The sequence below is a fragment of the Anthonomus grandis genome, chromosome 22 (genome assembly GCF_022605725.1).
Source record: "Anthonomus grandis grandis chromosome 22, icAntGran1.3, whole genome shotgun sequence".
Lineage (NCBI taxonomy): Eukaryota > Metazoa > Arthropoda > Insecta > Coleoptera > Curculionidae > Anthonomus > Anthonomus grandis.
In genome coordinates this window covers 14477180-14492579 of record NC_065567.1, presented here as the reverse complement: position 1 = coordinate 14492579, position 15400 = coordinate 14477180, and the positions used below count along the sequence as shown (strand labels likewise).

At 30.2% G+C, this 15400-nt stretch overlaps 1 protein-coding gene across 5 annotated transcripts in view; it reads right to left on the bottom strand.

Annotated features, from left to right (window-relative positions):
- LOC126748487 (beta-arrestin-1) overlaps positions 1-15400 on the bottom strand; it is a 36963-nt gene that overhangs the window by 4481 nt on the left and 17082 nt on the right. For 3 of the 5 annotated variants that reach the window (XM_050457745.1, XM_050457746.1, XM_050457743.1), the window contains exons 2-10: positions 14671-14801; positions 13431-13461; positions 8831-8891; positions 7661-7857; positions 6419-6609; positions 5831-6112; positions 2987-3130; positions 1007-1093; positions 66-212 (exon numbers count right to left, since the gene is read on the bottom strand). In XM_050457745.1, the coding sequence (XP_050313702.1) occupies positions 66-212; positions 1007-1093; positions 2987-3130; positions 5831-6112; positions 6419-6609; positions 7661-7857; positions 8831-8891; positions 13431-13461; positions 14671-14705 (1175 nt within the window). In that variant the 5' untranslated portion in view covers positions 14706-14801. Of the gene's footprint in view, positions 1-65; positions 213-1006; positions 1094-2986; positions 3131-4355; positions 4500-5830; positions 6113-6418; positions 6610-7660; positions 7858-8830; positions 8892-13430; positions 13462-14670; positions 14802-15400 lie in introns of all 5 variants that reach the window. The other 2 variants (XM_050457747.1, XM_050457744.1) reach the window with 2 other exon arrangements.

Here is a 15400-nt window from a genome sequence, read left to right as displayed (position 1 = left end):
ATGAATGATGAAATTCTCTAAACAAATAAATGCCTTTAGTTATTCTTACTATTATAAATACTTACGTATCTAGCTGTATTAAGTTAGTGTCCACGGGAACATTGTGTTCACCGTCACGACTAACCCGCCTAGATGGGGTAAGAGAGGCTGGAATAGTCTCTTCCTCAGGCTTGGGGTGCATTAATATAAACGGCAATTCAGCAACCAGATCCCTAGGTTTATAAATTCTATAAATATCTTTATGTATTTGGTATTAGGTAAATGATCAAAATATGCATGAATAACCATATCATAAGAAGATAAAAACCTAAAGATATACCGGATGACACAGGAAAAAGGGAACACTTAATAACTATTTTACTTTTCAAGACAAACAAATGAAATTTGGTATATTGAAATTGTTATCAAAGAGCATCTTTTTACATATTCAGTTGTTTTCCGTCACTTCCGTTTTAACCTGACACTTTCTTATTTTAAATGAAACACTTGGTATGCTATTACGTATTTCGATACAAAAAAATCATATTCTGAGAACAATAATGCTACTTAATTTTTTTAAATACCACGTTATTGGGAACAACCACTTTTGAAATGGAAATTTTTTTCTGTATAATTTGATATGATTATTTTTTAAATCAATTGATAAATAAGCCCACAAGAAAAAAAAAACTGAATCATATAAATAAACGCATTTAATTAATAAAAATAGCATAGAAGGCTTTGATATCTTGAATATGAGGCTGCGTTTTGACACATTACATAATACATGACATGTGGTCAAGTGAAATGTTAGTGTTTACTAATATGGTTTGAAAATTTTAAATAGGCGTGTAAAAAATTCAAGTAAAAAATACAATGAATAATATTTTTCCGTGATTACTTGATTAAAAATTAAAACTTTCAACGCCTTCATGGCACCCTATTTCAAAATTTAAAAAAATCGGGTTTTTCTATGAGTAAATGTTCCCTTTTTCCTGTGTCACCCGGCATATAGTTACTAACTTACCCTCCAAGAGCTCCAAGGCACAGTTTAACCTTTACTTTATACTGAACAATGATGCCCAGGTTCTCTCGTTGTGACGGGTCGGCAACTCTAAAATGTTTAGAGCATTGGAAAATAATTTATTACAGGTCTTCGTTTTTCAGTTTAGGCATAACCACAAAAATAGCAATTTTGATTTGTAAGTATAGTCCATTCAAAAACCAAGACGTCAGACATAAATATCCTGTATGCAAACTCCGTCGCTTTAAATTAATGAACCTGAAGAAATAGTCCATACTTGCAGTGGAATCGTAGGTTAAGGTAACCTAAAAATTACACAGCCTCCCTCCACTCCTTTCATTTGTTTATGTTTGGCCTCTTGGTTTTCAATAGAATAGAAAAATAGTTTTAAGCAAACAAAAAATTTAAGAATCCGTTTTCAAGAGGCGAATAAATGGAAATCTATCAAATTACTGTTTCAATAATCAAAATGTGTCGATTTGTTTAATATTTATCCAACGCATTATTATTTACTGATTTAATTAAAAAGATATATATATTTTAATAGAATACCATTGATTTTCCTCTACAAAATAGTATTTTTATCTCATTAAGAAATAAGAAATATTAGAAGATATAATCGAGGCAGGTACCAATTTCTCATTAACTTTTGATGCTACTTATTTTTCTTATCACGACAATTTAAAGTTGGCGTCTCTCAGCTATTTTTATATTTGCAGTTTTAGTTGTTACGTTAACGGATGGTTTATTGATATGTTAAGAGGGAGTGTTTGTGCGCGATCGTATAAATTAGCCCAAACTTTATTAATTATAATAATTTGATTTGTTAGTTATCTGAGCAAAATAGCAAATGCGAATGAAGACAGCAGGTACGAAAGAAGGAAAGGCAACAAATTCCTTCAAAAACAAAACTTTTAATACTAATTCCTTTTAAATTTTGGAATTAGATCCACACATTTAGGCATATTAAATAGTTTTGCTGTCCTAAAGTTTTTAATGAAATTTAAAAAACATTTCATATGGGTCTTATACATTAAAAAATGTCATTATATTAAAATTAATAAACAAACAATATTGTAGAGAAAACATACAGTTTGAAGAGAATCGAGGATGTGATTCTAATGATACCTTTTGGAATCTTTTACGATAAAATCGAAAAGAAAAATATACAATGTTAACTCATTTTGATTAGATTGAGAGAATGCCAAAATTTTAATGCACAATTCTTTTCTAAACGTACAAACATTTCAATAATGAACAACTTTTCTTAAATACAGCAACGAACCTTATAATAAAAACACTTTTATCTCATATGTCTATATACATATTGGTAATGTTTTCTTCTACATATTAAAAGCTCATACTCACGCTAACGCTTACACAATAAACATTAACTATTCTATAACATCAGAAAGCTGTGCAAAACAGCCACTGACACCTAATAATTACTAAGCAGGCCTCAAACTCTACTAAAAACCAACAAAATTACAACAAAACTTACATATGTAAAAATTAATATTTGTTTTCAGCAGAAATTTCAGGTTTTAAACTCAATAGAAAGTATTGGTTCTTGGTCAAAGCTCCTAATTTTATTGAAGTTCCTAAATTACATTTCAATAATATATCAGTCATAAAGTAAGTGCTAAGGGTTTGTCAGACTATTGATGCAGAAAAAAACACACAACGATAAATTAGAAATAGGTTTTTTTATAAGGTAAGGTTTTTTACAACTTACATTGAAATATGCTTTGATCCCAGCGCTGATCTAAAACTTTCAAGTATAAACCTAAAATTAAATACTGCTAGGCTGGTCAACTAATGATTCTTTTACTTGCAGCAAGCCAAAATGTAAGTATCCATGTAAAAGAGCATTTTGGGTAAAACTGATCATCTCCCATCCAAACAAGTAGGAAAAATTCCAAACATATCCGTATTGAAGTCTTAGTAGAGTTTGAGGCATAAAGCTAAATAAAAATAACTTACAAAGTGCTGGATGCAAGATTAGTGTCTTCGTGTTTCAGCTGACCGTCGAGGGCTAGACCCCACTTATCCTTGTTGTTGGCCAACAACGGAGTGAGAGTAAATACTTTGCTTAGTGTGAAGCCGGGACCAATGGGGCAACCCTCTCTATGCGCACACAAAAAAAACACACACATTTTAGTATCAGCTCGCAGAATATTGCTAATAACAAGGCCACTTTTTTATTTCAAACTATAGTCATCGCGCCCAACAGATAGAGTGCTCACGCTTGATTTATGCACAAAGGGAGGTACCTTTTGGCCTGGGATCTTTATATATTTAGTCGAACGGAATGAATTATTTCAGATCGTCCAAGAAAATAAACCCATTATTTCCCACCCAGAGGAAAAATCAAAATATAGGCCAGAGCAGTCCTGCTAGCCGGTGATTCACAGTCCAATAAGGGTTACTTCAGTTCATAATTTTGCAGTTAATTGTGAGTTATTTGGGAAGAATTATTTTAAAATAACGATGTTCCTTGCAATACTGCGTAAACACCCCCCCAGAAATCGTTCTCGTAAGCATTTTACTGCTGCTGAATTCCTGGTAGGAATTAAACAGAAGTTAGGTAATCGCATCACAAGGGCTAGAAAAAATTATTTACCAGGTACCTTCTGTTTTAAAGCCAAATTACCTTTTGATCTGTAATTATCAATTTAATGAACTATCTGTTTATATGACGCCGAAAATTTAAAGGTACTTTAAATCAACAATAATTTTCGACTGCCGCAATTGGTCTTTTATCTAAAAAAATATTTAGGCAGTGCTAAATACAAGAATAACTCCGTTAGTCTAATCCTTTCACCGGATTATACCTGGTGGATCGAAATACGGGTTATTCACGCACTTTTATTATTCTATCTGTTCGCCGCGATGACTATAGTATTGACTAAGATGATCGGTTCCATTACTGATGTATTCGTTTGCCCTTATATTTTTGTATCAAAATGTTTCATTTCAATATAATTTGTTTCATTTAAATGTATAAAATTATCAAAAAATAGTGCTTCTAAATATTAAGAAATGTTTTAAGTCTTCTTCCTGTGGTAAAAAAACCGAAAAAAGAATTCATAAAGTTCTAATTTCTTCGCAATTATTTTCACATTCACGAAGAAATCAGAATAATTTATTAACAAATCTAAAATATTTAAACAACATATTATTAAAAAATGACCTTGTAATTGAAAAGCATTAAATCCAACATTTCATTAATGCAAACATAAAATTTGCTTGAAAACCTTTTAAAAATAATCATGCAAAACCTTCACACTGGGGTTACCAAAGTCTAGCCAAACGTATAATACAATTCCATTTGCCACAATTTTGGACTCACATAGTAGATGAGGCTAAATTGGTATCCTCATGCTTTAGTTGACCATCCAGGGCAAGGCCCCTTTTGTCCTTATTGTTAGCCAATAGTGGCCTTACGTAGAATACCTTATTCAAGGTATAGCCCTGAGGTATCGGGCAACCTGAACTGGATAAAGTTGTATGCGGATATGAGAAAGGATATTAAAAACCTGATTATCGTGCAACGCTTAAAATACCCCAAAAAGAAAAATAAACTTATATTCAATAACTTATTATTTTTAATATGACGGAGGTTTTTAAACCATATTTCTTGGTACAAAGTCAGTTCCAACCAAATGTGATATTACAAAAGTATTTTTAATATAAGAAATCTACATTTGTTTGTAAATTTGAACACAGACACACATTATGGGATTTCTGTTTCTTAGATAATTTAGTTATTTTCTAAAATTTCGATTTTTATCGGTCGTGAAGCAAAAAAAATTAAACTAAGGAAAAAAAAGACATGAAATTTGATGTATTTAGAACCAGAAATCCATTTCTGATCAAATGTAATACTTTTTGAGTTTTCAAAGAGAAGAAAAAGCGTTTTTATGTCGAAAAGATATATGCTATAGTTTATGTTCATATCTCAAAAACGTTTCAGGTTGTGTATATTATGAAATCAATATCGTAATCAGTTATTATTTTAAACACTGAAGTTCTGAAATCAAGTTCGCCTTTACTGAATGGAAATTTCATGGGCTACGAACTTGCCTGTCTGGTACAGGCACTTGTGAACGATGTAGGATCAAAATTTCGAATATAATCAATTCGCTTTTTTGTATTTATATCTCGCAGATAATATAAACTTCCCAATTAATTGTAATAGATAACAGAAATAAATAAAATTGTATGTCTATCGCGGAAATTATGTGTAAAATTGCAGTTAAATTTGCACCAAAATCCAAGTTTCTAATTTTAGAGACTCGCAGTTTATTGAAAGAGTAATATTCGTTTGATGCACGTGAAGAACAAAGCGAGGAAATGACTGTAGCAATATTGTTAAATCTAAAACTGAACTGTAACTTCCGCTTTTTCACTTCAAAGAACATCCGCTTTAACCCCTGTAAAGGCCTGAAGCTACTTCATTTGTCGTTTAATGACATTGCAACTTGCCTGTGTTGCATTGTATTTTAAAGTAATGAAACATCAATCTATCTTGAAATATTTACTTTTTCAATGTAAAAGTGGGCTCAACCCATTTTAAGCATAAAATGTACTGCACCAAAACTGAATCCCAGCGTAGCTCGCTCTTCGACTACAAAGAACAAATGAAAAAAAAATTGAAGCTTCACAATTTATAAATCTATGCACTTGGTTATTCAGCTAATTACCTATAATGATCAGCATTTATTCTTAGCTATTCGTTCTCTTTTAAACCGATCCAAAATTAACCAAACAAGATGATAAATCAAACGGGTCAATAATAATCAAAATCTTCTCAAATATACTTACTCGCTCTCAGTTTCCGCAACAGTGCATTTATATTGAGCAGTAGAAAACAGGCAAATATCAGCAAATTGCCTAACAGAAACTTTGATCTTCTTGACTGTTCGGTTGGAGTTGTTAGCAATATGAACGTTGACAGCGATATTCTCGCCATGATGGTAAAGTTCTTTGTCCAAAGAAGCCTCTAAGTAAAGTTTGTTGGGACTCATCATGAATTCTTTGCTGACCTCTACTGACGGTTGTTCTCCCTGTTTGCTGGGCGCATACATAATTTTTCGTATAGCCAGTCTAAAAAATATTGAAAAAAGTTTACTACTCAGCAATTAAAATTTCTAAACTCTGTTAAATTAATCTAGGTAAGAAAGTCAATGTATTAATAATTATTTATTTCATCGAAAACTATTAGATAAGTAACATATTCTCTACCTACTATATTCTATAACTACTAATATGAGCAAAAACTACATAAGATTTTTCAAAGTGACTGCATTCATTAAATTTAATTTTACAATATATTGTACTGCAACGTACTTAAATAAATACTCATAAACTTCTTTCGTTAAAAAACATGGATTAAAATGTAGTAAAGCTTACCGAACAGAATTCCTTTTATGAGGTTTATAATCTTGTGATTCACCAACGAAAGCCTTTAGTTCATAGTCCACACCGCATGGCTTGCCGGTATCACCAGGAGCCGGCTGAAGAGTTACAGAAGCTGGGCAATGGGGGGGTAATTCGAAATAAAACGGGTAAGCGTTTTGGCCCAGTTTTTTTATTAATCGTTCCTAAAAATCAATATCAATATGGGCTATCCAGCGAAATAGTGATTCCTTAAAAAATATAATTTAAACATACATTATTTTTAACAAAAGTCTATTTGAATTCTTATATTTTAATATACTTTATAACTAAATCGGTAACAAAAATGTATATTTATTCAACTTAAAACATCGATTTAAGTCATTAATAGTCACAGCCACATTTTTCAGTTAATAATTATTATTTGTAATGATTCCATTATGCGTATTATTGACGATAATACCATTATTCACACTAAACATCGACCACCATTTCAACATGAGTAATATGCAACTAGTTTGATATAAACACGCGAATTGAAAAGTTAATAGCCTACATACGCTCGAAAACTCTTGTATCATTTAAGGTTTTTTTAATGCAAAAAACATCACAGAATTGTAACATTAATAAAAGTTAAATAAAATACATATAACGAGGAACATTTTAATTGTTATGATTTTAGTAATTTAAACAGGGCTCCTTAATTGTAGTTTAAAACAAAGTAATTGTAACAAATTTTATAATTTTTTGATTTTATTCCATTTTTAAATGTTTCCTTTCTTAATTAATTTTATTAATAAATCCTAGGCTTCAACAGAGTTCAGACACTAATATTTTTGTTTAATTGTTCTAAAAGCCTAAACTAATAGCCTGTTACTAAAATAATTTGAATAATTATTATTAATTAAAATTGGTAATTTTTTTTTAATAGTTTTATCTAATTTAAGTACATATTTTTACATTACCGACGAATTTATTACATTAGCCAGCAGTTAATTTTTTTGTTTTACTTATCATAAATTATTGTATTGACTACTTTTAAACGAAGAACTACATTAGTACGAATTTAAATAAGTGCAGCAGTAAAAAATTCATTAATATATATCGCAATAGTTCGTTTTATTTTATTAAAGTAATAATTATGTAATTATTTGTCAGAGCAGTATTACATTATTGTACTGTAACATATTTAATTAAACTCAATAAAGTTCTAGAAGTATGCCAATTCTAATTCAGAATTTTAAATAATTTAGATACCTGCAGTCTAGTCAATTGCGGTGCATTCGAAGCTGATCCGTCTTGCGGATAAATCTGCGCGGACGCCAAATACAAGTCTTTTCTAAAAGTAAGGCCCAAAACGTCGAGATCTTCACGGCCGTATCGGAAAGCAGCTAACACGTGACCAAAAACCTTGCGATTTTTAACATACTCGGGGTCTATTAAAACTACTCCGTCTGAAAAAAATTCTAGGATAATAGGAAAAAAAACAACCAAAACGATTTACAAATATGTATATTAAGTATATGGACTTGCTGATGATTTTAAATGCTCCTATGTTCACTTATTATTTTGTATTTTTTTTCATCAAGTTTAATAGTTTTTTTAATTTTAAATGTAAAAAATAATTGGTAATTACCAAATCTTTATGTTGTTTACTAACTTGTTTAAAAATGGCTCAACTGGAGGCAAAGTGACCATAAAATCCGTTTTCATAGCTTTTGCTACCTGGCCCAAAGTAAGGTAATATCATATTTTTAAATTAAACTGACATTTAGTTGGACTGCCCTCAACAGTGGTATCAAATGTTATGATATGTATATGTATATCAATGATTGACCTGTAGCTTCTTTTTTGTATTCATCATTTAAAACTTCAACTAAATTCAGTATTATTATACAATGCTTGCATTTTAAAACGAACCACCACAGATAACTTAATAATTTAAAAAAGAAACACGTTAATTTAAATTTACAAGTAAGTTTAGTTTACTATAGGGCAACCCTTACAATGTGTAACCCTACAACCATTTAAAAAAAAATTAAGTAAAAAGCGGTCATTGACTTTATAAGGACTTAACAAACATATTTGTAATTGTAAATTACTTTTACCAGCATTAATTTTTTTGGCAAAGTAAGATTAAAATGATTCGTGACACTATGGGACTGCCTTGAGGCATTAAACTGATAAAATATTCTTTACAGTTTAAAGATATTTAAACTTTTCTATGAAAATCTAAATTTATGTGTTTTTTTTTAAGACAGTTATGGGTGGTTAATTTTAAAATGAAGGCACTGTTCATTCAAAACGATTTTGAATATTCATAATTCAATTTAAATTAATTTGTTGGTATTTTTTTTAAGTACAAGAGAAGTTACTATTTTTATATTTCATTTTGAGCCATTAAAAATTAAATAAAACCCTACTTACCAATAGGATCCACATGGGATATATGATCCACGAAGTCTCTCTTTCCCAAGTAAACCGTTATCTGAAACGGAAATTAAATACTATAAACTTCTCTTTAAATATGGTAAATATTTTGAGTTAATATGAGTGAATTTATACATATAAATTTATTTAGGACTATTACTTTTTCCAAACGTTCTAATTTTAATGTTTTTCAAAAGTAATAATGCACAAGTAACTTACCAAAAATAGTATTCTAAGGAAAGAGCTTCTATTGATTTTTGAATTATGTGGTCCTGTGCATTATTGTTTCTGTTCTTAATAACATATATTCTTTATGTAATACTAAGGCAGAAAAAGATAACTTCATTTTCGGAATTACTTACATAGATCAAATGACTGATTGTGGTAAGTGTGACTGGTAATGCCAGCTTAGAAAGCAAATAATGGTCATGTCGATCTTTGATAAACTCAGCTTTTCTTCATCTCTTTACCCAGTTAGATGGATCAGGTCACAAAAAAAACAACATTTTCGCTAAGAATATGTTAGGTCGAAAGATAAGTAAAGTAACTCGAAAAAAAAACTTTGAATACCTTAGAAAGAATATGCAGCAAGAACGTCTAGCAACAGGAGACTGAGCCTGCAGAAGATAGAGTTAGGGTATTTAACACGATGATAGAGGAACTCAGCCGCTGCTGTCTGCTGGGCAATAAAAGTGCCTGGGCTACGCGGCTCTAACATGAGATTTGAAACACAGTAAGATTTCAGAAAAATATGAACATCCTAAGAGAGGATCTGCAGTGTTTCTACTTTAATAAACTTAAAAAAAAAACTACAAACTTATTAAAATACTGTCCCTGTATTAAACAATAGGCAGAATTAACTATTTGCCATACAAATTTTCTTTTTTCCTATCTGACTATAATATGGGTCAGACTTATTATTTGAACACCAGAATATTTCCATAGAATATATTTTGAAATTGACGACAAGCTATAAGGGACAATTTTCATATTATATTATAAACTGAAAAGTAGTAAAACCTTTAAACCAGACACGTGTTTGTGTGTTTTTATTCTTTTAATAAATCAAAGCAACAGGAAAGCTTTTGCCGATATAAAAAAAGGGTATAATTTCCAACCCCAAGTGTTGCCTCCCTGAATGATCGATTATTAAAATGCTGTCATGGTTAAAACAAGCCACAGATGTCCGCTTCCGGTCACTTATAAAAATTAAAAGAAAACAATGTTTTTAAACTTGACTTATGATATAGCACATTTCATAAATTAAAAAAAATATATAAAATATTGCCCATAAAAATTTATCATCTATGTATACTGGGTAACAACTTAAAAACTTGGAATGGCCATATATTAGGAATGAAAAAATGAATAAAAGAACGTTAAAAAATAGTTTCTATAAAACGAAGGGGGAACAAAAATAAGTATATTATCTCACTCTTATGTGCAACCAGTTGGACAGGGCTATATCATAAATCTTAACCTAAAATCTTAAACAGAACGGGAAGGTCGAGGATACATTATATTGAAGCTCTTGAAAAATGCTTTAGAAAGATACCATAAAAGGCCAGATTTCAGGAAATTGTCTGTTTATCAAGGAAAGCAATAAATGAAAACCTATTTTCGAAATTTTTTTTTGTTAAATTAAATGTTCAAAATAATGGCTACCTATATACTAGCATATTTCTTAAGAATTCTAAATATGTCAAACCCATAGGTATTTTGTATTGGTCTATTTGCTATGCTTTTTTTCCGAAAAAAAGCGTTGTTTATGAATATTCGCATTTTATTATCCCATAATTTACTTTAAAAGTAACTTATACTGTATTAATAATTTAAGAACAGTTGACTTTCTGTTTGGTTTAAACGAAAAGCAGCACTTCTTATGAACAATGGTGTACAGCATACCTAAACATGTATTCATTTTTTTTTAAATATATTAGTATTCATTTATGCTTACCAGGATAAATGTTTCTTAAGTCAACGTTTTAACGAAAGGCATCCAGGTCAATATGTATGTAATGTTAAAACTAGTAGCCAAATTTGAAAAAACTGGTTCTGTCACGAATAAAAAGAAACTGTGTTTCCGATAAGAAGAAACAGTGCAAATTGAAATTCTGGGGAAGTTTGCAATGAATTCAACTCGTCAAGCAGCTGTAGGAACTGGATTATCTCGTGAATCAATAAGAAAGTTACTTAAATTTCATAGGTTTTATCCCTATAAAATGCAAATACTGCAAAACCTTGGTGACGACCCGGACAGAAGAATGCAGTATTGTGAAATAATGACAGATAGAATTACGACAGAAACTCCACTAGAAAAAATATTTGCTGCAGTGACGAGTGTACCTTTGATTTAAATGGGCCTGTTAATAAGCAAAACTGTCCTTGGAATAACGCAGAATACGCTTGGATTTCAGCAGAATATTCATACCAAGATATTTAAATGACTATATGTATGCTGCAATGCTACAGAGGTCTATCGAACCACTAATAGTGCAGGAATTGTAAAATCAGAAGGACATGCACGCAAATTTAACATTAGAAGAACGATTACTACAATTCCAACAGGATGGAGAATGTATTCTTGCGCATTATGTACGTTTCGATAGGCAATGATTGGATGATCATTATCCTAAGCACTGGATTGGAAGAAGAGGTCCTTATTAAATGCCCCCCTAGATCTCCAGACCTAAATCAAAACCTCCTGACTTCTTTCTGACCACAGATTTTAGATAACCCAATATCTAAAATCTGTCACTAGAGTCACTAGAGCAATTTCAGCTTAGAGTAGTTCAGGAATGCCGTGCTATATCCAGAGAAACATTTGTAAATGTATGTATAGTAGGCTTTATTATTGTCTTCAAAATAACTGAAATCAGTTTTTATTTATCGTTTACCTTGATGAGCAGAAAATAATTTTCTGAAATATGGCTTTCTATGGTATCATTGGAAAGCATTTTTCAAGAGCTTCAAGATGATGAATCACTTGACTATGTATCTTTCTATTTAAGATTTTAGGGAATATCTCACCCTGTCCAAGAGGTTGCATTGAGATAATGAGCTTGTTTTTGTTCCTCCTTCGATTTATAGAAACTGTTTTAGCATTTTTTCGTTCCTAATATAAGGCCATTTAAAGTTTTTAAATTGTCATCCTGTATATAGAGTATCAGAGTAGCAAACTGTAATTGTCACATGGTTAGTATTATACTTAACTAGAATATACATTTTAATCGATATTACGTAAAATCCAAAAAAGAAGACCTTTATTGATCTCAACAGATAATATGTTATTTAGTGGTAATTTTGTCTTTTTTGTATTGTTATTAATTTGATATAAAAAATAACATGTTACGTATTCTCGTTCTAAACAAGATACTCTAAAAGTTTTATATTGAATTTTAGTGTTATGCGTTTAATTTCATGACTGTATCAGGCTAACTACACAGTTTAGTTTTTTATTCCCAGCTATTGAATTCTATTATTTTCACAGCAATTTTTTGTGAGGCTGCAGCAATCAAGTTCAGTGAGGATAGCGGGGAGAGGAATGCGCTTTGTCTGTACAAGACGAGAGTCTATAATACTTCGGGATAATAAAAATGCTTTCCTTTTGTTATTTTTTTAATTCAATTTGACGTTTATACTAGCGTGTTTTTCCTATTTCTTTACAGGCGATTTTCCAGTTTAATTTCCGCGTTTTTAAGACTGTATTTATAGTTTTTAAATACACAATGTGTTTACTAAGATATGTACATTAAACATTATAGGAAGTGGACTGATCACGTAAGTGAATATTAAGCGAGTAGTTCAGGATTTTGTTAAAAGGTTCACTTATTTCTTGTTGGTTCCATTTTCGTCTTGAAAAAGCATGGATAACCTGAACATATTTAAGTAAAATCTATATTTTTGTAACGAATTCATAATTAGGTACCTATTTTTGTTGGGTATTACGTTACTGTTTTAGTAAATATGAATTTAGCAAATACCTTAATAATTGAATGTATCTACATGAAATACTGCAGACATTCCAGAAGTGTTCAGCTTTAGTCAGTTTAGTAATGGACGAAAGACCAAAACTACTTGGCAATGATGAGATACCGATTAAAATTGAAGGTTCTATTACTCTGTTGTTGGGTTCTCAGTATGAAGAATATTTTAAGTTCTTAGTACGACTCTGTTTTGTGGACACACTTTGATTTAACAGGTTGTGTACGCTTTGAAAGCTCAATGGGAACTTACTTTTCGTGATATTAATGTTGAACATTCATATTTTAATTATGGATGCATTGTCTAAGAATGTAAGCATTATATAGTCGTCGCCAATCATTGTAATTTTCACTGTACCATACTTAAGTTGCTATTTATTTGTCTGATATTCCCAATATTGAAACAAATCTATTACAGAGGTCAGGAATGTTAACAACATTTCCAATAAAACTATTTGCTATTATAACGATTTGAATATCGTCAACATAGTACAAGAACTTAAAGCTAAGAGATGGAATAGAATATTAGAATAAATATGTATATGCAAAAAAAATATTTTAATAAAATGAGTATTAATTTTTTTCAATAATATGAACATAATCTGAGTACTTACCTTTCCATTTGGGGAACTTTTCTTAAACACCCTAAAAAAGAAAAAAGAATATATTATTGTAAGTATATATATGTCAAAATTCTATTTTAAATATCCGTAAAGAAAAACAATACAATTAACGTTTGCCAAGAAGATTAACAGTATGCACTTTATATCCAAGGTAAATTTAATAGAAACTATTTTGTTATTTACATAATATAAAATACAGTTTTCGCTCCATTTCAACACTTAACCTTAGCAGATCAACTTTTAATTATGTCAATCGAAAATTATTTGCTATTCAATTAAACACGCTAAACCACCGGTGGTTCAGTATATTTTTTGCCATATGTCCGTATATCTAAATCTTTATTGAGAGAACGTTATTGTGTGTAAAGCGGATAATTTGAATTAATTAATAACGCACAAAAAGTGTGATTATATCCTAAAAAGACCGATATTCAGATTAGTTTATATTTCAATAATTCATTTACAAAAGAAAACGCTTTTTTATTATAACAGTACAAAGGTATATATAATTCTATTTTTAAATTATTTATTATGATTTAGGTCTAAACTACAAATCATATTTTTGAATGGATACTAACTACTTATCCTAAAAATAGATTTAAAACAATGTGTATGTTTTAGCTTTATAAAGTAGTAAAATTATGTTTTAGAAACAACGCTTGTGCCTAAATACATACTCAATTAAATCCAAACAGGCTTGATTAAATCCAGCCATGTTTCTTACGCAGAAATAAAAACGGCAAACAACTCAACTTAATCAAACCAAACTATATACTATCAGAAAAGTATAATTTTTTTTAGGAAAAGTAAATCTAAATAGTGTTAGTCATGATTTTTCAAACTATTAGTAAGCTATTTAAACAATGGGTAAAACGGTCACTAACATCAACAAAACATTTAACAATACCGAACTAATCATTAAGTTTGAATTACCTTCATTTGCGAAATGTTTAATTACGGAGCGGGTTAGATACACTTTAAAAATAACTAATAATACTGGCAAAGTCTACTGACAATACTTGAAAAGCAAAAAAGTTACAAGCAATTAATCATCTACCACCCTTAATAAGAAACATTTTTGCTTCATGTATTCCTATTAGTAGTCATACTTATCAGAGAACTATAGTGGATCCTGACAATAAATTAAACCGCCGTCTTAAATATAAGAATATATATAATATTTAAAAAAAAACAGCAATTTAGTCTTTGATAGCATAAATAATACACTTACCTCGTAGCCTGGCGCTTACTACTGACGTCATCCATATCGGGGCTGCAGGTACTCGGAGCCAGCGTAGCTGTGCCTGCGTCTGACGTTGATGCTATCGAAGGCACGTCTGGCGCCTCCAGTATGATCAGCTCCTATTTTAAAAGAGAATAATTAATTATGTAATCTGCTAAAGAAATACCTTTTACATTTGTTACATAAACCATTAAACTTGATATTAAATGCTCCTAAATGATTTTCTGAAAAAAAAAAATTTATCTAAAGGAATAATGAGTTTTTATTAATTATATAGATAAATATTTTATACAAATTATAAGTAGAAAACACATAATTATTTTTTGAATCTGAAAAAAGTACTTTGGAGAAAGTGCAGAAAGTTTTAAGTTAGGGTTAGTATTAGTGATTGTGCAGTTATTAACGAAATATTGAAAACATATGGAGACTGTCGGATCCCAACGAATAGAAGGAATACTAAATTTCCGAAGAGATTTTTCCATGGAGAATAATTTTATAACGACTTTAACTGATAAGAAGCTGAACAAAATTGCTTGTCCAATTGTCTAATCAAATCAAATCAAATCAAATCAAATCAAAAATGGTTTATTTGTCAAAATGTACAGTTTTATAGGTCAATAAAAATTACAAAGAAAAAAAATTACATTGACAAATAGGACTATTCTCTCGATTATAAACCGTTTTCCCTTGTTAGCACAAGCAAAGAAGGGATGAAAAA